Source organism: Amblyomma americanum, chromosome 3 (assembly GCF_052857255.1).
Source record: "Amblyomma americanum isolate KBUSLIRL-KWMA chromosome 3, ASM5285725v1, whole genome shotgun sequence".
Lineage (NCBI taxonomy): Eukaryota > Metazoa > Arthropoda > Arachnida > Ixodida > Ixodidae > Amblyomma > Amblyomma americanum.
In genome coordinates this window covers 145,420,956-145,441,546 of record NC_135499.1, presented here as the reverse complement: position 1 = coordinate 145,441,546, position 20,591 = coordinate 145,420,956, and the positions used below count along the sequence as shown (strand labels likewise).

The 20,591-nt window shown below is 44.1% G+C and overlaps 1 protein-coding gene across 6 annotated transcripts in view; it reads left to right on the top strand.

Moving 5' to 3' along the window:
* Positions 1 to 20,591, top strand: part of Crag (DENN domain-containing protein Crag) — a 57,384-nt gene that overhangs the window by 12,157 nt on the left and 24,636 nt on the right. For 5 of the 6 annotated variants that reach the window (XM_077658150.1, XM_077658148.1, XM_077658147.1 and 2 more), the window contains 16 exons: positions 425 to 491; positions 565 to 620; positions 1,449 to 1,593; positions 3,402 to 3,495; positions 4,367 to 4,448; positions 4,812 to 4,854; positions 5,719 to 5,880; positions 5,942 to 6,083; positions 6,678 to 6,865; positions 8,268 to 8,492; positions 10,357 to 10,397; positions 12,083 to 12,227; positions 14,341 to 14,469; positions 17,397 to 17,661; positions 18,863 to 19,003; positions 19,391 to 19,549. In XM_077658150.1, the coding sequence (XP_077514276.1) occupies positions 425 to 491; positions 565 to 620; positions 1,449 to 1,593; positions 3,402 to 3,495; positions 4,367 to 4,448; positions 4,812 to 4,854; positions 5,719 to 5,880; positions 5,942 to 6,083; positions 6,678 to 6,865; positions 8,268 to 8,492; positions 10,357 to 10,397; positions 12,083 to 12,227; positions 14,341 to 14,469; positions 17,397 to 17,661; positions 18,863 to 19,003; positions 19,391 to 19,549 (2,084 nt within the window). The remainder of the gene's footprint in view (positions 1 to 424; positions 492 to 564; positions 621 to 1,448; positions 1,594 to 3,401; positions 3,496 to 4,366; positions 4,449 to 4,811; positions 4,855 to 5,718; positions 5,881 to 5,941; positions 6,084 to 6,677; positions 6,866 to 8,267; positions 8,493 to 10,356; positions 10,398 to 12,082; positions 12,228 to 14,340; positions 14,470 to 17,396; positions 17,662 to 18,862; positions 19,004 to 19,390; positions 19,550 to 20,591) is intronic. The other variant, XM_077658149.1, reaches the window with a different exon arrangement.

The following is a 20,591-nucleotide window of genomic DNA, read 5'->3' as shown; positions in this document are numbered from 1 at the left end:
GAGAGTATGAAGGACAGCATAAGGAAGCTGGAAGTTTTGAGTGGTGCCGTCTAGGTTAGTCTTCTTATCTAATATCTTCTTCATTGCATTTCTTGCTATTTTTCATTCAGAAATGCAATTTAAGGCCTTTTCATCAAGTGTAACAGATGAGCGTAAAGACTTGTTCGGTTAAACCTTTGCTAAGTTATAGGCCCAGTTTATACCATAGCTTTCTGTCTTGCCCGGTATTGCTTAGTTAAGAGTTGTTTTCTGTCCACAACTTGTTTGTTTTCTGTCTTCTTGACCTTGGTTAGCAGGAATGGCACAGCTAAGTGCTAGCTGGCACAGAGTGTAGCGACATGTGTCTTGAGTAATGTGTTGTTGTATTTGGGGATTTCTTTTGTTGAGTCAGGTGATGACTTTTAAACAATCATTTCCATCTCAGGTACATCTCCCACTTCATGTTGGATATCCCGTTTCCTTCTGTGCAGCGACCAAGGATATGGATACAGGTGAGGTATATTAGCGTGGCACAACCTGATTGAGCGGGATCATTTATGCTGTAACCTTGCTTTTTGTTTTCAGCTGGAAGATGAGCATATTTCACTGTCTCAGCTGGAAGACACTCCACTCCCACTTAGGTAGGACCTAGTGTGGTTGGTTTTCTAGGCCTAACGGTTCATTACTGCTAACAGTCGAACCTAGTTGTAATGAAATAATTGATATAATGAAAGAATTGCCATTTCCTTTGGCTAGTCTTTTAGGAGCCGATGTATCTATTTCACATCTCGTTTTTATGAAGTGAAATTCTCTTACAATGGGTATGACGGGCGCCCCACTGCCATTTCACGCGGAGTTTATCAATTTCTAATGGTGCCCAACACTTCCGTACCAATTCGACTTGGCAAATTGTAGTTCCCCTGTTCTTCAGCCTCTTCGCTGCACCCTGCCCACTGTAAGCGTGCCCTACTTGTCTGGTTTCATGTGCTGTAACGAAGGAGCATCTGTAACGATGAAATTGCAGGGCCTCTTCGAATTTGTTGTAACGAGGTTCAACTGTGTGTAATTTGTAAATTTTTGTATTAATAAAAAGAAGAAAACTGAGCTGGCCTAGCATTTTCATTATTATTTATCAAAAATGAGAGACTATTTTGAGGAGTGAACAACTGTAGCTTGAACAGTGGTATATGATGCATTTCATCTGTTTGGTTAAGTGTGGCCTTTACAATGGTGTCTAATGGAAAACTGATTGATGTGTTTGCAGTTGCATTTCTTCTCTGGCAGGCAAGTGTGAATTGAATCCACTTGGTCTACTTATTTGGTTATGTATAATGATTATAGATAATGGTTGTAGCCTAGGCTCACTTATGATTAGCATCTGTGTGGGCTGAACGTAGTCAAGCTCTTCTGGTGAATTTCCATTAGGAGTGACTGTGTGTACTCTCCATGTGCCAATTTTGTATTTTCAGTGGTGCATCATTTAGGGAGTTTCTGAAGACACTGGCACCTGACAACTGCTTATGTGTTCTACTCTTGGCGCTGACTGAGCAGAAGATGCTGTTTCACTCCTTGCGGCCGGATGTGCTTACCAGTGTGGCAGAAGCTCTGGTGGCGGTAAGCAGCCAACTGCACATTGAATGTAGCATACCATTTCTCCCTTCTTCATGTTGTGTGCATACCATGGTGCCTAGGGCTCAAAACAGGTAGGGCATAATACGGTAGAATTCCTCTACAGTAAAATTTCTGAGGCTGGCAAAAATCTTTACTATAGCAGTTGTTGCTGATGGCATGGGTTTACGGATGCTGTCTGTTAATTTGGCTGTAGTACTTACTAAACACATAGTGTCGGCTTAGAAAAAAAAAATTGACTGACGATTACGCTTCTTGGCAATGCGATTTATGAGTGCAGCTGCTGTGGTATTTGAACCATAAGCGACTGCAGACGGAACACACAGTGTCCTAACGGAGGTGGCTCTGGGTTTTGGTGTGGGCAGCACACATGGCAATCCGCTGCCGCTGAGCCTTTCTTAGGGCGGCCGAACGATGGCACGTGCTACTCTGGCGCCATCGCTTGCTGGGCTGCCCCCGCGAAACCCTGCTTCAAGCTACCACCCTACCCTCCTCCTCTGCATTCCTGCTCGTGCTCTCGTCGCCGTCTTTCATTCTCCTCTGCACTCTGTGCTTGGTTGCGCCAAACGATGGCAAGGCACGCTGCTCAACCCAGGAATGGGCGCCTAAGAGCCTCTGTGTTCCGTCTGCGGTCGCCTACGGTTCAAATACCGCAGCAGTTGCACTCGTAAATTACATTACTAAGAAGCGTAATCACCGGTAAAATTTTTTTTTCCTTCACTGCACCTCTCAGCTCTCTTTTTGCTGCCTTCCTTTTCTCAACTGCCCGTGCCCCCCCCCCTTTTTTTTTCGTGGTCATGGCCACCTTTATCTTTTTTTTTTTCCTGTGCGTGCCATGCACTTTGCCTCTATGGCTCTAAGGTCGTCCAAAAGTTTGCTTTTCCTCACAGCTTGTGAGTCTGGTGGTTGAGCCATCTCAAAGAGTGCATTTTTATTGTCTTGGATATCTGTTGGTCTTGTGATTACGACAATAGTACGTGTCTGTTGCTCTGACATGTCATCATTTGGTGAGAAGTGAATTGTTGTGGCCAAACACTCTTTACTACATCTATTACTGTGTTAGCAATCTTATTATAAACGAAAAAACATGTACAGTTGTTCATGGAAGGTCAAATGGAGGCTGCTGTTTCACTTTACTATGCCTGTGTTTTTACTATATGCGAGTTTATTATAGCGGGATTCTACTGTAGAGAATTATCATCACATCTCGTGTTGAGTGCTACTTCTTGCTTGTATTGACTGTCAGGAGGTTGTAGTTACTCTCCAGTCCACTATATGAGCACAAGCTGAGTAGTGTTGTAGCGCTGTAGGATTCTGTTCCTACTTCTGCTTATCTTCTGCGTTCCTTATAAGATAACAGTGAATTAACTCTTTCCCGATTTCCTAAGACAGTAATGCTTCAAATAAGGTTAATCCCAAATGTTATTCACATTACATGCGCTGGTAAAAGTAACGTTGGAAGTGATACCATAGTGGGCGCAGGCAGAGCTCTCCGCTTAGCTCTAACACAAGCAAATGAGAGTAGGAAACCGAAAAACTAGTTCAGGCACCTTGCTACCTGCCTCGGCTGCTTTCCTCCTCACCCGCAAGTCGTCTGTACTCCTGAGGTATTGAGAACAAGCACTTCAAGAATGATGATTATTTTTGACAAATCAGTTAGTTAAAGAATATAAGCTTGATCACGGGGCGCGGTAGTGTCAACTGCCCACTGTCTCAAAGTTGACTTTGCAATGAAACGGGTATTGTTGTTTAACTCGTGGTAAATGTTTTTTTCTGGCTGTCCTTGTTTGCAGTTGATGTTCCCATTCCACTGGCAATGCCCTTACATCCCGCTCTGTCCATTGGGTCTCTCGGATGTGCTAAGTGCTCCCCTGCCTTTTATTGTTGGTATGTCTCACTGTCACTGGACTCCTTTTGAAAACTGAGCTTTCATTTTCCTGATGATTAGTACTTGACTGGCCTATGTGTTAGCGTATTGTTACTCGGTGAGTGGTGAAACTTTGCCTAGTGAACAGTTTCAGTGCCAGTACTGAATTTGCAGTGAATATAACCTCGCATGCAGTGTCTCTGTGTAGTTTGGTTAAATGTGTGAGCCTCTGTGTTGTCGCTGCACTGTGATTTTCAGCTTTGATTTTATTTGTATTTTCCATCTGCCGCACTATAAATAAAAGCTTAAGAGCACCATATTTCAGGAAAGCAACATCAGCGATTAATACCACGTACTTATGCAGTGGGATCAATTGCTTACGGCGCATTTTAACATTTCTTGTCTAGAGACCATTGCTGGATTGTCCCCCATGCTTTCTGTCGCCGTATATTTTATGTGGTTGCAACACAAAATTGTTTCATGTCTTGCTTTTTCAGTGTATGAAACTTCAGTCAATCGAAGGTAAACGTGATCAGCTGTGCATGAAATTTCACATTAATGTTCCTCAACTTGTACAAAATGTTCGGTTCTTCTTCAATGCCATATTCAGTTTCTTCATTATTGTGGGCATTTTGCTTGAAGTTAAGTGAAGGACTTGGAAAGGAGTTTAGTTAAGCTCTTCTCAGTTTGGCATATAATTAATTAATTGATGCCAGAACATGCATTTTGCAGGGTGCTTCGTTATGTGACTTGTACTTTTTGCTTGGCTTTTTTTTTTTTCCTTTATTGATCACCAGCCTCTTTCAGCGAGCTTTGCTTTTGAGAAACTGCTCTGAGTCTAATGTCACTGACCTTTTTTGCATCAGTCAATGAAAGCTTGTTCTGTTGCAGGTGTGGATTCCAGGTACTTTGACATGTATGAGCCACCACAGGAAGTGGCTTGTGTTGATCTCGACACAAACACGATCTTTATGTGAGCATTTTACCTCTTATGTTTTAGTGCACATTAACAAAATGAACTGAAAAGGCTAGAATTTGTATGTGTACGGAAAACCATAGACTCGATAGATATTGCTTCGAGCAATTGAAAATTTTCAGCTCAGCCGCACAAGAACGAAAAATAAATATTGCTGATACAAGAGATATTTACCTACAGATTTTTTGTGAAAGTTGATGTCCCTTCTTCTGTATTTTTAGCCATCTATTGTTACACTGGCAGGTGAAGAAGTGATATAGTTCTGTGCGGTTTACAATATCTTGTAGTCTCATTTATACATGTGTTTATAGTTTGCTTGAAATTTGAAGGGAGCTTGCCGTTTACTTTTCTTTTTTCCAGAAACGAAGAGAAAAGCTTCCTAACTGTTAAGCTTCTTCCCAAGGTAAACAGTGATGTATATCTTGTTCTCACTTTGCTGAGATGCCTCTCAAAGATGCATCTTTTTATAATAGAGCGTATTGTCAAGGGCTCAGGTGCTGTGCTAAATCTGCTCCCATAGAAAGGCTCGTGCAGTAGCTGCATGGTGTATTTTCCCGAAATGTAGATGTATATTGTGTCTCCAAGAACTCAGTGGAAATTTAGTTGCAGGTTGACCCTGCTCAGTTTCACAGTTTTGAAAGAACAAAAAAACTTTTGCAGTTATTAGCAATAGTTTGAAGTGGTAATCTTTGAGAATTGGAAAAATTTTTGTCATTTAAAACTGCTGTCACCGTGAGACATGCTGGAATAATTAGCAATTCTCCTAAGGCCAAACCATGTGGACTGCATCTACACTTATAGTGCATTGTCTGCTTACAGTTAAGCATATCTGATGAGCAGCTAGTTAGAAAAGCGAGCCTTGTGCAGCCTTGTAAGGCAAAGCAATATCCGCAGTCCACCTAGTTGGGAAACTTGCTGATACTTAGTCTGTACAATATAAAACTTGCCTTTGCTTTTGAAGTTCCCTCTGGACTTTAGGCGGCCCTAAGACTAGCGATGAAAGGGCCCTTTTTACGTCTCTGGAAGCGGGCTGCCCTATGCTCACCGACTTTCTCAATGTGTGATGAGAAACGTAACCTCATATAGCAATGTTTCTAATATTAAGAGGTGCTTGCAATGATACTCAAACCACTGATGAGCTGAACTTTGTGCAATAACCACCTCTGTAGTTGTCTTGTCCTAATGCGCTTTTTTTTTGGGGGGGGGGGGGGGGGCAAAGTTGATGAGTGGGGCAGATGTTTTAAGCCCGTTTGCCCCTCACATGCAGAAAGCGGCCCGGACGTTGCGTGGGAACCTGCAGTCATTGTACGAGAAGGTCTGCATGTACGAAAGCAATGCTGCTGGCATGGCAGCCGTGGCTGCACAGAACCCCACATCGGCAGGAGCCCTGGGGCCCTTTGATCGGGAAATTGGGCTCCACAAGAAGGAGGTATGCCGTTGCAGTTCTTTGCCTTGCTTTGTGCCCACTGATCGTAAACGCCTGTGCTCAGCGTCGACTGGAGCTGGAGATCCAGGAGGCATTCTTGCGGTTTATGGCAGCCATCCTCAAAGACTTTGGCTCATACCTGCGACCTATCACCACTGCCCCAAAGCCAGGAGTCACGGACCCAAATTCACTGTTTGATTTCAATGGTGAGCTCTTTTAGCTCCTTGAGCATTTTTAGTGGTTAATGCTTGCTAGTGTTTTGTGTGTGCCTCACACCATTCTGGTAGTCTGAGTAAAGCGCACTGAGTTAAGCTTTGGAATGCTAACCTCGTCTGCTCCTTGATGCAAACAGCAGCCAACCAACCTTGAGCTATGGATCATGTTGATGCTTTTCCTCATGGCTGTCGTTATTGTTATTGCTGTAATTAGGAGCAGAAGTAAAGGCCATTTGGTAGCGAGAATCATTTTTAGTTGATGTTACTCGAGTGTTAACTGGCCTTCATGTACCCCTGTGCACTTCATGTACATTCCATAAGATTTATAAAACCATGCATAGCGGTTATAAATATTGGTTCTCACTTTTTCCATTTTTAACATCTCTTGTGTGGTTTCCTTTTGCTTTCTGTGGTCACTTGGAAACTTGGGCTCTTGGCCAGTGTAGCACTTATGTGCATCATATCACTGCTGCGGTTAGTTTGTGACAGTAATGCCAAGTAGCTGTATTCTTCTATCGCTAAAACTTTGTGCAATTGTTGTTTGGACATAGTTGTACTGACTGCTACATTCTTTGTTCCCTGCAGGCTTTATGAAGAGCCGAGATCGGAACTACCACCGCTTCTATCAGCTCATGATGCACACACAGATGTTCACCCGTTTCATTGAGGAGCGCTCATTTGTCTCTGACAAAGATGTGAGCCTCGCATTCTTTGATGAATGCACAGAAAGGGTGGACACCGCTGGTGACTCTGCCGAGCACTTGCTTTTGGAGGTACGTCTTTGTACATGTCAGCGCTCTTGCTGCATTTAGTTGTGTGACCGTTCAGTGCATGCCGTCTGGTGGCTGATTAAGAATGATTGTTGGCATGGATGCTGCTGTCAGCAATATTACATTTAGTTCTATAATACAAATACAATTTACAACATTTTAATATTTTTAATACAATTTTAACACAGCTACAATACAAACACAAGCACTGTATTGCACTCCTTCAGCTAGTGCGCACCTAGCGTCCACTGCCACCGGACAGCGGGCCGCAGCAGATGCGCGCGCAGACCGGTGCGGTGGGAAAACTATGGTGTGAGCCGCGGCTGACTCGGGTCAGCGGTGGCAGTTACTCCGCGGGCTTCGCCGGGCTTGGCTGGACGAAGGTTCTGCAAGGGCGGTGCGCAAGGCTCTCGGCTTGTGACCATAGGGGCCTGTATGACAAGGTACACGAATGCTCGTCAGCGAAGGCCTCGGGGACAGCGAATAACGGTCACTGACATACCTTGCCGCTTGTGTCCGGCCCGTGTTCTGCCCTCGTCGCATGCCTGTCTCGAACTCCACCCGAGTCACCACGACCGGCCCCGTAGCAAGCACAACTTTGCGTCTACGTCATTCCCCCGCGGCCCAATCAGAGGTGCACGTAGCACGACACCAAAGAGCACAGACGGGATCCCCGCGCAACCGGAGGGCCCAGCGGGGGGCATGCGGTGTCCAGAGCTGCACCATGCCTTCGTTAGCGAACGGGGTTTTGTAGGAGTCGAAAAGGAACAGCACAGGCTGCCCTTGAGACAGCGCGAATCCCTACAAGGTGTAACCTGTTTGGTGCTCAACTTGAGTAGTACCACATTTACACTCGCTGTGTGCCACAGTATCCACATCTTGCAGGTTTTCGTTTTTCTGTTCACTTCCATGGTTGCTTGTTGGAAGGGTTCCAGTGGTAATTTCCTTACTTTTATGCATGTATTTGTGACTACAACAACTGAGAATATTACCGTGTAATAGTACTTGTGTAAGGGCCACACTTTTTTGGGAAGGGGGGAGTTGTACTGAGTGTCGCAGGCAGTTATTGTTTTTCTGCTCCCAGCATAGTGTACCACATGAGCAAAGTAATGCACACATGAAGCAGTTGTTTCGGCTGACTTTTTTTTTTTTTTTTTTTTTACAAATTACTGGTTGCCAAGTTGGGATGGGCATCGCTTACTTGTGGTAGCCCTTATACAAGTATATGTGATATTTTTACAAGACACTAACCGACTAATGTTGCATGCATTAGCTGGTTGCCAGCAGGCAGGGGCCTGCGACTTCTCCAAAATTTTGCAAGGTGTCCTTCTACTCACGATCGGTCTTAAGCCCTGGCCGAAAGGCTCAGGGTAGCGGCCTCAAAATGTGCATTTTCGCTATTCAGGTGGCAGGGTCCTTTCAAAGCCATGAGCACACCGTGTTCATCTCGGCACCTGAAGCCCCACTGGTGGAAGGAATCAATGGCAACCCTGGCACCTTTGGGTCCCTGAATTCGGCCCTGTTTCACCGGCAGCCCGCCACCTCCCTCTTGCGAGTAGTACCAGATTTCCAGCCGTCAGCGAGCCCCGTCGCTCGCCGCACCAAGCAGGAAGTGAAATCTGCCCTGCGGGTGAGTTAAGCAGGCCTGCAAAGTCATGCCTTGGAACACTGTTATGTGCAGTGTTGTCATTAACATTGAGGTGACAGGAGAGGAAAAACAGAAGTTAAGCTAAAGAGAAGCAAAAATTAGGTTGAACCTGAATTTGCTGCTTTTTGTGAGCCTTTTTGACATGGTGAGGAGGCTTTTGCAGACATTAGGCTGCTGCTGATTGTCCTTGTCCTTGCAGTTACAGACGAACCCTGCTCTTCACACTGTTTCCACACCTGCCATCTCTCTGTCACTTTTTTTTTTCATGCCTTGTTTACTCGTGTGCAGCATGCTTGATCTTTGGCTTTATCCTGTGACTGTTTGTAATGCAGCAGTCGGCTGAGTGAGGGACTGAAAGAGCAGAATTATGGGAGTGAAACTGATGGAGCGGAGGCCGTCTTTATCATTTGCAAGATCAAGCATGCATTTTTACATTTAGCCTTAGGTGGCTGTTAATTACATCTTGTTTTCAGTAAATAAATTTCAGTACTTGGTACTCAGCACTTCTGTCATATTAATTAGGGTTTTCATACAAGTGTTTGTTTAGACAGCGGAATGGTTCATTGTGTACTCTGTAAGGATGTCATAGCTTTGGAATGACAAGTATTGCAAAAGAAGTGCCTAGCTGTCCATGTATAGGAGCATGATAAAAGTGGGGTAACATATGCTTATTAGGTGCATGCTGTCAGCTAGCATTTGAAGAGTTCTTAATGAAGATTTCAGGCAGTAAAACCAAGTTCATCAGCACCAGTAAAAAGCTCAAAAAGCAGGTGCGCACCATTTTGTGGAAACTGCCGTTCAAGCATCTGCTCTATTTTACAGCTGTGGGTTCAGTTTCCTGTTAAATTTGTAACACTACTGCAGCTTGTGGTTGGCTTGTGAGTTTTATAACTTCAACACCAGCATTATAATAAGTTGAGCTAAAGGACCTGAAGTAGTACATTGTAGTAAGTGGTTTTATTAAAATAATAATAAAAAGAAGGAAACTATCTAGCCCCGGCATCTGCCATCGATACTGAAGCACCTGAGCTGGGGCAGCGGAAATAAAGGATAGCAGGCAGAATGGAGTAATGAAATGACAGAGGTGAGGGGACAGGAAGAGAGGAAGGGGGAGGACCTGAAGTCCCAGATTTATAAATTAGTTGAAAGTGAAACATGGAGAAATAGGTAAATAGTCTTGCAATTGTTGATCTTATGCAGGTCATAGTATGTGAGAAGGGACTTGGTCAGAATTTATTTTTTCTTAGAACTAATTTTGGATATATGTGGGCTGTGCCTATATATGGATAACTTTTTCTAAGAACAGGTGAACTGAATTTGGTTGACCTTTCGTTAGCTCCTATTGAAATTGCTTTTGAAGAGGCTTTGTTTGTTTGTTGCAGGCATGTACAATTTTCTTTTTTTCTTCTTTCTGACGTTGTTTAAGTCTTGGGTGATTGAGATAAAGTGACATCTTCTGCTGTGAAAGCTGCTTCCAGGGCTTCATTGCTTCCGTGATTCCTGAACTATTCTTTTGGCATTGAAGTGTGCCATTAATATAGGCTTCTTATCATTTGACACATTCTGCAAAGCTGTGTTGTCCTGTCATTTCTCTGTAGTGACTTGACTGCAATTCTGGAATGCTAGTAACGTAGAATCTTTAAGACTAGACTGTTATCTTGGAACATGTGTCATAATGACAGCTGTACTGAATCTCATTCAGGCCAGTCAACAATGCATAGGCGTAATGTCAAAGGCTGTAGCCTGCATTAGTGTTTAGACTGGAAATACATGACAGCCTGTCTTCACTTGCTCACCAGGATGTTGTTGTGTTGTTGAGTGCACATTGTCTTGATACTGCTTGCAGGCTGCCCGGATACAAGCCGAGTGCCCTGTCAGCTGGGCAAAGTAAGCCTGTACTTTCTCACTGTTATTTTGTTGTCAGCTGCTGCAGGCAGATAGGGAAGAATGGGCTGAAACTCAACACACATTTGCAGATCATCACCTTTTTTTTTTTCTTTTTCACAAATGTCGACGAAAAAATATTGCTGGATTATTTGCAACCATTCTGGCATCATGCTCATTACCATCTGAAGCAGAACACAGGAAAATGTTAGGGAGAAATTTCAAGATATTACATTTTGCCCCAACCCTCGAATGCCTCTCCAAAAAACAGGCATTACTCGTTCTTTCATTGAATGCACATGAAGTTGGCTCTACGGGGGCCAACATTATGTTTGGGAGCCTCTTGGCATGACGAGCACCGTGTGTGGACACAACCTGTCACTGTTTTGTTCCATGACCTATTGCAAGCTTGGCACTTCTACATCCATGCTTTTCCATGTAGCCTGTCTGTGCAGCCCTTTTGAGGTTCCAGCTCTCTTCCCAGCTCCTCTGTTTCAGCATCACAACCATTGCTCTTGTGCTTCGCCCTTGTTGAATGTACCTTGTCGAATATACATTCGACATTGCTTGATTCACAGGGTGTGAACGCGAGCTTCTGGGCGTTATTGTAGGTTAGACTGAACCGAGCTTGCTCCATCGTCATAGTGCGTTCTAAAAGTGGACGTTCTTGGTAGTCAGGAAGAGTGCACTGCTTAGATCTCTAATAAACATTGTCCAGTTCCTGCATTTTGCCTTCTTTCATTTTCTTCTATTGTGGAGGGCTCTTTAGGGACACTGCAACTCTTGGCGGCACCGGTGCTGCTTAGTGGTCTCCAGGGCTTTTTCCATGTCTTCGCAACTATTGGTAACCAGCATTTTCCTCTGTTATGTTTGGACCATCCTATAAAGCCAGAAAAAGGCAGAGCTTCAGAGCAGGCACTCAGTCATTATCTTTACTTTCTACCCTGGGGAACTTCGTGATGTTTTCCCCCATATGTAGCCTGCTGTTAAAATAATTTTCCTGTAAGAATGCAAGGAGCAGACCCACTTAAGAGGAATAAGTAATTGTAGTACATAAATTCATACATTAATCCAGGACGCATGGTCGGTTGTTCTGCTTTATACCTAAAAAAGGGGTGTGCAGCAAGTCGGTCGTTTTCGACCGCTTTCTCGCTCACCAAGGCTCATTTTGCAATTTTTTTTGTCAGATTGAGAAAGACTAATTTTGCTAGCTTTAAGTTAAATTGTAGTGCGCATGCAGCTAGTTCAGCTAGCTATCTAATTGATTTTGTTGTGATTTTAAAAATTAGATGGCGCTAAATATAAAGTTTCGCATTTTGCCGTGCCATCCTGTGCATAGGTTGAAGTAGGTTTAGCAGTCCCTTGTATAACATGATTTTTGCAGTTAGCCTTAGCTGAACTTGCTCGGCAATCTCTAAACAGGCGGTCATTAATCTGCAGACAGCAATGTCCTATTTGTCTGTTTGTGCTTATTCGCTATTGTTTTTGTTGGTAGTATATGTATTTGTTAACCTGAGTTGGCTTGTCAAATCTGTAAATTCTTTACTGGCGCCCACAGCTATGCTGCTCACTAAGGCACTTTGAGCGTGAACGTGTCTCCAGTGTTTTGATGCCAGCCCTGCTGTGAACTGAAATCATGTATGTGTAGTGTCTAATGCTTTGTGTAATAGTGCTGATTTGTTTCTCAGGTGTCTTGCAGGTACAAGCTACAGCATCTGGTTCATGCATCTGCCAGCCTACACCAAGACCTTTGCGTCCAAAGCCAAGGCCCTGCGTGTGGCTGATGAAATCCTGCAACGCATGCAACAACTCAAGCTGCCCGCCCCTGATGAGGTTCGCTTTTGTTTGGCAAATTTTTCATTTGCCATCTATCATGCTATTATTGAGTATAGAGAACTGATCTGAACAAACTAAATGGTGATAAAAGATGTAGGAGAATTTGACATGTTACATGTCTCCTTCTAGTTGACTATGGTAAATGGTAATTATTTTTTATAAAACAGTGACTATTGTACCATAATTGCCTTTATCAGCTGAATAATCACCATCATTCTCACTGCCATGGTGGTGGTTTAATGAAGCATTGTTTTGAAATAAGTTATAACGTATAATTTTTTATTGCTGCTGTATGAAGTGAACCTGCTTTAAATGTACATAATAACGGTTGCTGCAGTGGCTCAGTGGTTATGGTGCTCAGCTGCTGATCCGAAAGACACGCATTTGATCCCAGCCATGGCGGTCGCATTTTTATGGATGCGAAATGCTAGAGGCTTGTGTACTCTGTGATGTCAGTGCACATTAAAGAGCACCAGCTGGCCGAAAATGTCCGTAGCCCTCCACTGCAGCATCTCTCATTGACTGAGTCGCTTTGGGACGTTAAACACTATAAACTTAACCTTTAAATGTAGTAACGAACCCATAGGTTCATTGTGTCTGGTGCTTATGTTGATGATGATAACTAGGGGTCTGTGAATATTCAGAATTTCAAATATGCTTAATATTCAGTTCGTATTCGTATTCGAGAAATTGAATTCGAGAATTTCCAAATACTCAAAAATTCCCAAATACATGCCAGTGATCGTATGCTGCGCCGACTTTCATAAATTCGACCGTGGCAAAACCACAATTTGTGGGCAGATTGTGCGACGATTGAGTGTAAAGTTCCAGTAAAACAATACAAAGATCCTGTTCCCTTTCTTCTCCGTCGTTTACAGTGTGGATGGATCGAGTTCCGATGCCGCTAGGCTTGACCTCGTGCAAAATTACGCAAGGGGGCTTTTTCACATATCACATGTGCTGCGAACAAGAAGGCCAATGACCCACTTCGAACAGTCGCAACGTAAAAACGCGTTTTTTTTATCATTCCTTAATATTTTACATTCTTATGGCCACACTCATGCAACTTGGCCCGTCACCTTCATAATTCTCATAGTGCGAGGCCCGCCATCTCGTTTTGGTCATCTGCGATATGCGGGAAAGCCCACCTGTGGAAGTTTGCATGAAGCTTCAGAAGGGGTGAGTCGAGGTGTTGCTGCAGGGCAAGTGATGTGCAAAAATTACGCGTATTGCATGGTGCATTGTAAGCCGTGCACCTCTTAAGTGGACGTAACGACCAGCCTGACAACGATCAGAGGGCCCCTGTCATTAGGCAAAAAGTTGCCTGCCGCTTAGTTTTGGTTTCTGAGCTTCGCCGCTTGCTCGTGACGATGGCAGCTGTCAGCCCGCACATTCGCTGGTAGTCCAATCCCAGCTCTGCTCTGCTTTCGGACGCCAGCTGGCGCGTCACTGGTCATTTCTTTTTCTTTTTTGAAGCAGTCTTGCCGTTTCGACACTAATGTGCGTTCCCCCCTCGCTTACATTCGCGTTGTTCTTCCAGCGCGCCAAAACTGGGTACTTTTCACAGGCTTATAGGTGTTTGTGCGATGGAGCTGCCTCGGGAGGCTTTTTCGCATTGATTTTTTTTTTTTTCGGGAGTCACGGGCCATTTTACAAATTGACCTTTGGATAAACTGGACATTTCTTCCGGTCCTTTGAAATCCGAATTAATGAGGTTTTAATAGCCATCATCTTTTTTCGTTGTTGCCAGTCTTGTCATTTTATGGATTTCATTTTGCATGATCACATTATGGGGTGAATACTGTTATTCTGTCTGATCAGACTAAGTAGTATACATTTCTGTGCACATCATGTTTTGTGTGCGGTGCTGAGTCTGTCTAGTTTTGTTTATTTCAGTTGCAAAGACCGTACACTATTTAAAAATAAAAATCAAGGCAATAACATTTGCTTGTTTATCACTTTCTGAAATTTTTTTTTTTGTACTCAACAGATATTCAATTCAATATTCAGACTTATTTGTATTCTATTCATATTACAAAATTCTGGTATTTGCACACCCTTAGTGATAACCAAATGCGGAAACATTGTATGGTGCTTTGGTGCATTTCAGGTATCCTATCGTATTCTCATGCTGCTTTGTGGCCAGTATGGTCAGCCAGCTCTTGCAGTCAAGATCCTGTTTGACATGAAGAAGCACGGTGTTCAAGCCAATGCCATTACCTATGGTTACTATAACAAGGTAACAACCTTTAGTTGAGATTTTGTTTCTTTTCTGCAACTTGCATGGATTTTGTTGTGCATCTTCATGCATTTTTGTTAATAGCTTCTGTGCTACCTTATTGATTTTGACCCGGGAAAGATTTGGCGTGTGTTGCATCATTGTAAATTTGATAGTATGCTTTATTTGTGGTCATCTGTCCCTGATGATTGCCGTCTGTGTTCAGCACACAAAAACTGCATTCATTACAGTTGCAAATTGCAGTTTGATGGCCTGTAACTTTCACCAGTGATAACATGGTGATGGGGAATGACATGAGAGAACATCTGTCATTTTCTGTTTTGCTTCTTGAGCTGATTGCAGCAAGGATATGGCATAACAGTGCACCTCGGCCTAACAGCAAATGCGCCATTTCGTTTTCTTACTGTTCTTCCACAGCTCCCCTCATCTCTGCAATGTCTTCAGAACAGTGTTGGGCAGTTGGACTGTGAGGTTCAAGTGCATTGGGTTATTGGGTACTTGCATGTTAAGTCTGCAGGAATGTGACCTTCATCTAAGCTGGCTGTTTAGGATGTGTAGGATGGCCTCTTGGACATTGAGTTAGATGTGTGCCATTTTCAAATGTGGTGGTGCACAGAGGTGCATATAAGGAGATTTGAGATTTTGATGTTTTGAGAAAACCTCATATAAAATGGTCGCTTTGCATGTTCAGTCAAAGAGCAACAACATTGGTTCCAGCGTCAGTGCATTTGCTATGGATAATGGTCCTATTTTTCTGCGAAAGTTTGTGTTGGCAGCCAAATTCTCATTTTCTTTTATACAGTTGTTGTTATGGGCATCAGTAGGAACGACAGAACAGTGGGAAAATGACTAAGTTACCTTATTTGCACAAATATACAGTGAAACCTCGTTGTAGCAAACAAGTAAAAATCTGGAAATGGTTTGTTATAGTCGAAATTGGTAATATAAAATTTTGTTAGAACGCATGCAATAGTGACACTGTTTAGTCACCAAAAGGGTGGCAACTCAGGAGAACCTTACTAGAGAAATAAAGAGGCTTTTTGCTAGGCTTTAGTGGCATTTCGAAGGCACTCATGGCGATTCTGGAGGTCGCAAGAAATTGAGCGCAGTTAGGTTGGCTTCTCCGCGCAGCACCGCAAGTGGGCAATGGCAGCAGGTTTAAGTGCCGGCTGGGATGTCTTCCCCGCATCACAGCCGTGTCGCGTGAAAAGCGGTATGTCAGATCGAAAGCTATTGCCGTTTTCACCCCCTCCGTGACATATTAGTGTGGGCAAAGAAAAAGAAAGAAAAAATTGGAGGACACTTAAGCTTTGCTTTTAAGAGTGGAATGCGACAGCGTGTTGCAGCACTGCCAGGGAGTCCACGGAACGCCATCACCCATTCGGCGCGACGCCTTGCCCGTTAGACAAATCGCTCTGCTACGTACAGTGAAACGGACGTGTGGAGCGGCAAACCACGGAGAAGCGCTGTCAGGTTCCTTGCCAAAACACGCTGGACTCAAGTTGCAGTCGTAGTTCGTCGGCACATCGTTCTTGACAAACTCGATGCCACGAACGCCAGCATAGCTTCCGCGCTGAACGAACAGGCAGCAAGCCGCAAGCTTCGTGATGAATGCGCTTTGGATGTGCGCTGTGTTGTTCACCGCTCACCGCGTGATTCCTGCGTGGCCGCACGGCCCTACTGTGCCCGAACGAGACGAGGGGGAGGCGTCGTCGCGCGCTATCTGTTGGGGCAATGGCATACATTGCGAGGAGGAGGCGGAGGGATTTTTCGCTCACGGCTGGCTTTTCTGCAACACGGGGCCCTTAATGCTGTCATGTTAAATTGTTGCCCAGCCCCCTCCGTGACAGCAGAGGTGAGCGCAGGACGGTTACTGCAAGCCTACAACTGTTCATGTTGCTGCTACCAGGGCACTACTGACTGGTGCGACAGGCGCGAACTTGTGCTGACTGCTGGACTACAACTCTACCCGTCGCTGTATCTTAAGTGCTCGCGAGTGCAATATTAAAGCGCTTGCAATATTGAATGCTTGCTGCACTGCCACTAGTCGTTTGTGTAGTGCGGCGAAGCCTGCTTCCTGTCAGCTAAACGGCCACCGCTTGGAGCTGGGGAGTTCGATATATCCGTTTCATCGCCAACTGCATTCGATACAGAAGGGAAAAAATTGCATGTCTTTGTTAAAAAATTTTTGATGAGTTCAATATAGCCAGTCATTCATAATATCCTTTATTCGTTATATTAAGGTTTGACTTAACATAAGGGGGAGTTTGAGACATCAGAAAAATTTTAAAACAAATATTATTGCGATTAGAATGAAATCCCAGACAGTTCAGGCCAACTATAGCTGAAGGAGGATTTGCTGTGAGTCATAGTTGCTGAGTGGAAAGTATACCTGAAAACTCTCTTGAGAACTTGAATCTAATGACAGAGACCTCGCACAGTTTCTTTCTAAGCAAGACGAACAGGATGAAGGTTTCGACGTCCTGTATTTCTTGGCTGTAATGGAAGAAATGACCCCAGCACACTCTTCCATTGCTGTAAAACATTTGTCTCAGAATTAGCTGTATTGACGCAGAGGGATCATTCTGTCGTTATGGAGATGTAGTATCAAGCAAACGGTCTTCTTTGAGTGAATATAACAGGAAACATTACTTGGTACTGAGTTACAACAGCCACTTTCAATTTTAAAAGAGGGATCTCTGCAGCATGCAAGGCATGTGCTCAAAAAATAAACTTGCGTGCTTTATTCTTGTGTGTCATGATTTTCACGGAATATCGCATACGTATTCTTAATTCTGCATCCATTCAATTTCTCAGATTCTTTATTCTGCATCTGTGGAATTTTGAGTTTTCCATCACAGAAAGGGGAATTAGCTGTGCAGTGTCATCAAGTGACTATCTTTTATGCTTTTTTTTTTTCCTGACAGGCTGTGTTGGAGTGTGCATGGCCTACAGGGGACAGTGCTCACTGGGCCAAGCTGCGAAATGTTGTGCTGGCAGTGTCCCAGTTCAAGCGTGCTCTGCGGCGGTCCCAAGGGTCTCTGGCCTGCACAGTACCTGACGCCCCACGTAGTGTTGGCAGCAGCCGCACCAGTCTCGAAGAGACCCTGCGGCCTCAGCTCGACCCTGTGGCTGTGACTCCGGAGCTGCTTCCTGAGTTGCTCACCAAGACGGACGACCGGTCCAGCTCTGGTCAGAATGCAGCCCATTTCTCATACTTTCTTTCAGAAGCGCTGCTTGAGTGATTCCCTGCACATAGTTGTATGTAGTTTCTTCTACCCGGCATTGAAGATCCTTGATGTTTTCAGTTGCAGCTTTCATGCAAGTCCTTGCAGCCATTTATGGAACTCTCAGTCATCATAGTTATCGGAGTCTAAAAGGAAGTCTTCTCATGGTAGAAACAGATTGTATATGGGAGGGGAGAAAGCTTGCTTTCGCATAGCTGTAACAACCTATTTTTAGAAGTGCTACTTCTGTTTTTGACACAGTAAATTGTCCAAGAGGCTCAATTCATTGTTCTGTTGCACTGACATTTTATGTTATGGCTCATCTCATGAGTGAATGCACTCTGCAGCAAAGCACACGAGAGTATAAGTAAATGAAACACCCCAAGTTTTTATGTGATTTGATAGAGTAAGCCTGTTTGAATCGTCGGGGTAGTGGAAAGCTTGGTTATCACTTTACTTGAGAAGACATCACTCCATGCTCGGCATCAGCGCTTTTTTCAAATGATGTATTTGAGGCAGAAAGGACATGTGTTAGTATCAGCCTGAAATATGGTCATACTTTTTCACAAACATGACAGTCTGTGCCAAATTAAGTTCTTGGTCATGCAATAATTGCCAGTCTCTGCCTGAATTGTTGCAATTGCAAACAGCCATTGCAAGCAGGCGGACTGGAAACCTCGAGGGCTGGAAGCAAGAATCAGTTCTATGCACACGTTGGTTTGGTTAGTTAATGCATTGTGCGCATTGTGCCTTGGGTTCTTGTTTGATATATCGAATGACCGCTTAACTTGGAGTTCAGTATATAGTGCAACTTCCCTGTGCTTTTACATGGGATTTTCAAGGGGATAATCTGCGTGTTTGAAGCTTTTGAAGATTTGAATCTGTGCATCAGAGCGGTAGAATAATCATTGAGCTTGAACAAACACTTTTGTATAAGCCTTGTACTGACATGCAGAAGCTGCATGTTTTTGCTCATTTATTTATTTAATTTGCAAATAAAGAAATGGTGATGTTGATTGGTGATAGGTTTAAAAGTGGGGCGTTATTTTCACTGGAGTTCATTTCTGTGCTCAACCCCCCCCCCCCCCCCCCCCCCCCCCCCCCCGCCACCTTGTTGGGTATGTCGCGAATGCATAGACTGATTGCGGAGTGGTTGCTGGACGTAGATGCCGTGGCCAAGACCGGGGTTCACACTGCTGCAGGAGGCCAGTCGGATGCAGGCTATGGCTCGACCAGCCAAGACGAGACATCAAAAACATCGTGGCAGGAGCTGTCGGCCGTTCCTCTGCAGGGCAAGGAGAGGACAGGTGGGCCAGTTTAGGGCTCTGAGTCACTTGTTGCCACACAGATGGGTTTCCTTGCATTACAATTTTAGTTTTGCTTCTCTCTTTGCCTGCAGCATCGGCAGCTACATAGTGCAGTAACCTGAGTCTTTGTTACTTACCAATAGTGCCTATGTGGATGTAATTTTGCATTTTTAAAAATTTCAAAATGGCCAAGAAAAGGTTTATACTTTGTGAGCACTTGGAGTGAAAATACATCTTTGAAGTTATTTGCTTTGATGCTGTGTTTTCTAAATGTGATGGAAGTTCAGGGAATGATACTTCATTAGTGTGGAAATTTTCTTGAAATAGTATTTTGCGCGATGTGCTTAGACTGAACATTAAAACAATTTACACAAACTATCATTGCAGCTCCCCAGCAGAGGCAGAGGAGAATTGGTGTGGTACAGAGCCTGCGCTTTGAGGAACTGGACTTCAGAGAGTCTGATCGATTCCGGAACCGGGTGAACAGCTTGATCCGCGGTTCAGTTGGAGCCCTCGGAAGCGCGTCTTCTTTAACAGATGCCATAGGTATCCTCTACGTTTCCTGATCCGTCTTGTCTCGTGCTTGTTATTTGCGCTTTGTTTTCTTTTTTGCCATTCACTGTGCAGCTACAGCATTGTGTCAGTGTAAATTGCAGATGCAAGCTCAAAAACATAAGTGATCACCTTGTGGCAAAATTAGCCCCTGCAAGAGAGGTAACTGGTACATAGCATTCTAGGGGAACATGTGGGTTGCCGTAACCAAGTCCCATGTCTACCAATGTTCATTCTGTGTGTGGGTCACTTCCATGGCCCTATTTTGAATCGTGACTGTCATGTCACTTTCCTTCGCGTTAAAGGGACACTGAGGAGAACTCTATCATTTTTTTTTGTTAGCAAAATCTGATAGTTCGGCATTTCATGGCTTTGTTGCCGCTTGTCACGGTGCGAAAGATGAATTTATTTTATAGAAATTTGGGTTTAAGATGAAAAAGTTTTTCCCGCCGCTCTGATTCAAACTCAGGAAACTCTTATGACGCCACGGCAACTCTTATGATGTCTCAGAACGGAGTGACATGATACGTGACGTAAACGCAGACTCCGTGATTTCTGACGGCCAGCGGTGCAGTGCGCAACCTTCCTTTGCCAGCCTCAGAGATTCGTGGTTTCCATGAAGTAAGAAAAATTCCTCCAAGGTGGCGCCTCTTGTCCTAGGAAGTCATCACGCTTGTACTTGCGAGATTGGCCTGTGGCGGCGACGCCTGTATTTTGGTTCTTGCTATTTTCTACATTACAAGAGCTTTGTTTTCAGTAAGAGTGGCGTTTTTGTGATCAGGAGCTGCTATTCTATCGATACAAGCCAACTTAATTTCTCCTCAGTGTCCCTTTAAGTCATTGTTTATTGTTAGTGGGCTTGTCTGTACTGTGAAAGCACAAACTGCTTGGCTGTATTGCCTTTGCCAGCTGTGATTTTTCCTGAGATATTCGCATAGTGGAATTAAAGCATCTTGTTTTGTGATGCTCTTCGATAGTCCCAGTGCAAATGATCATTACGCCACCTTTTTGGAAAGCTTTGTTTCGAAAGAAAATA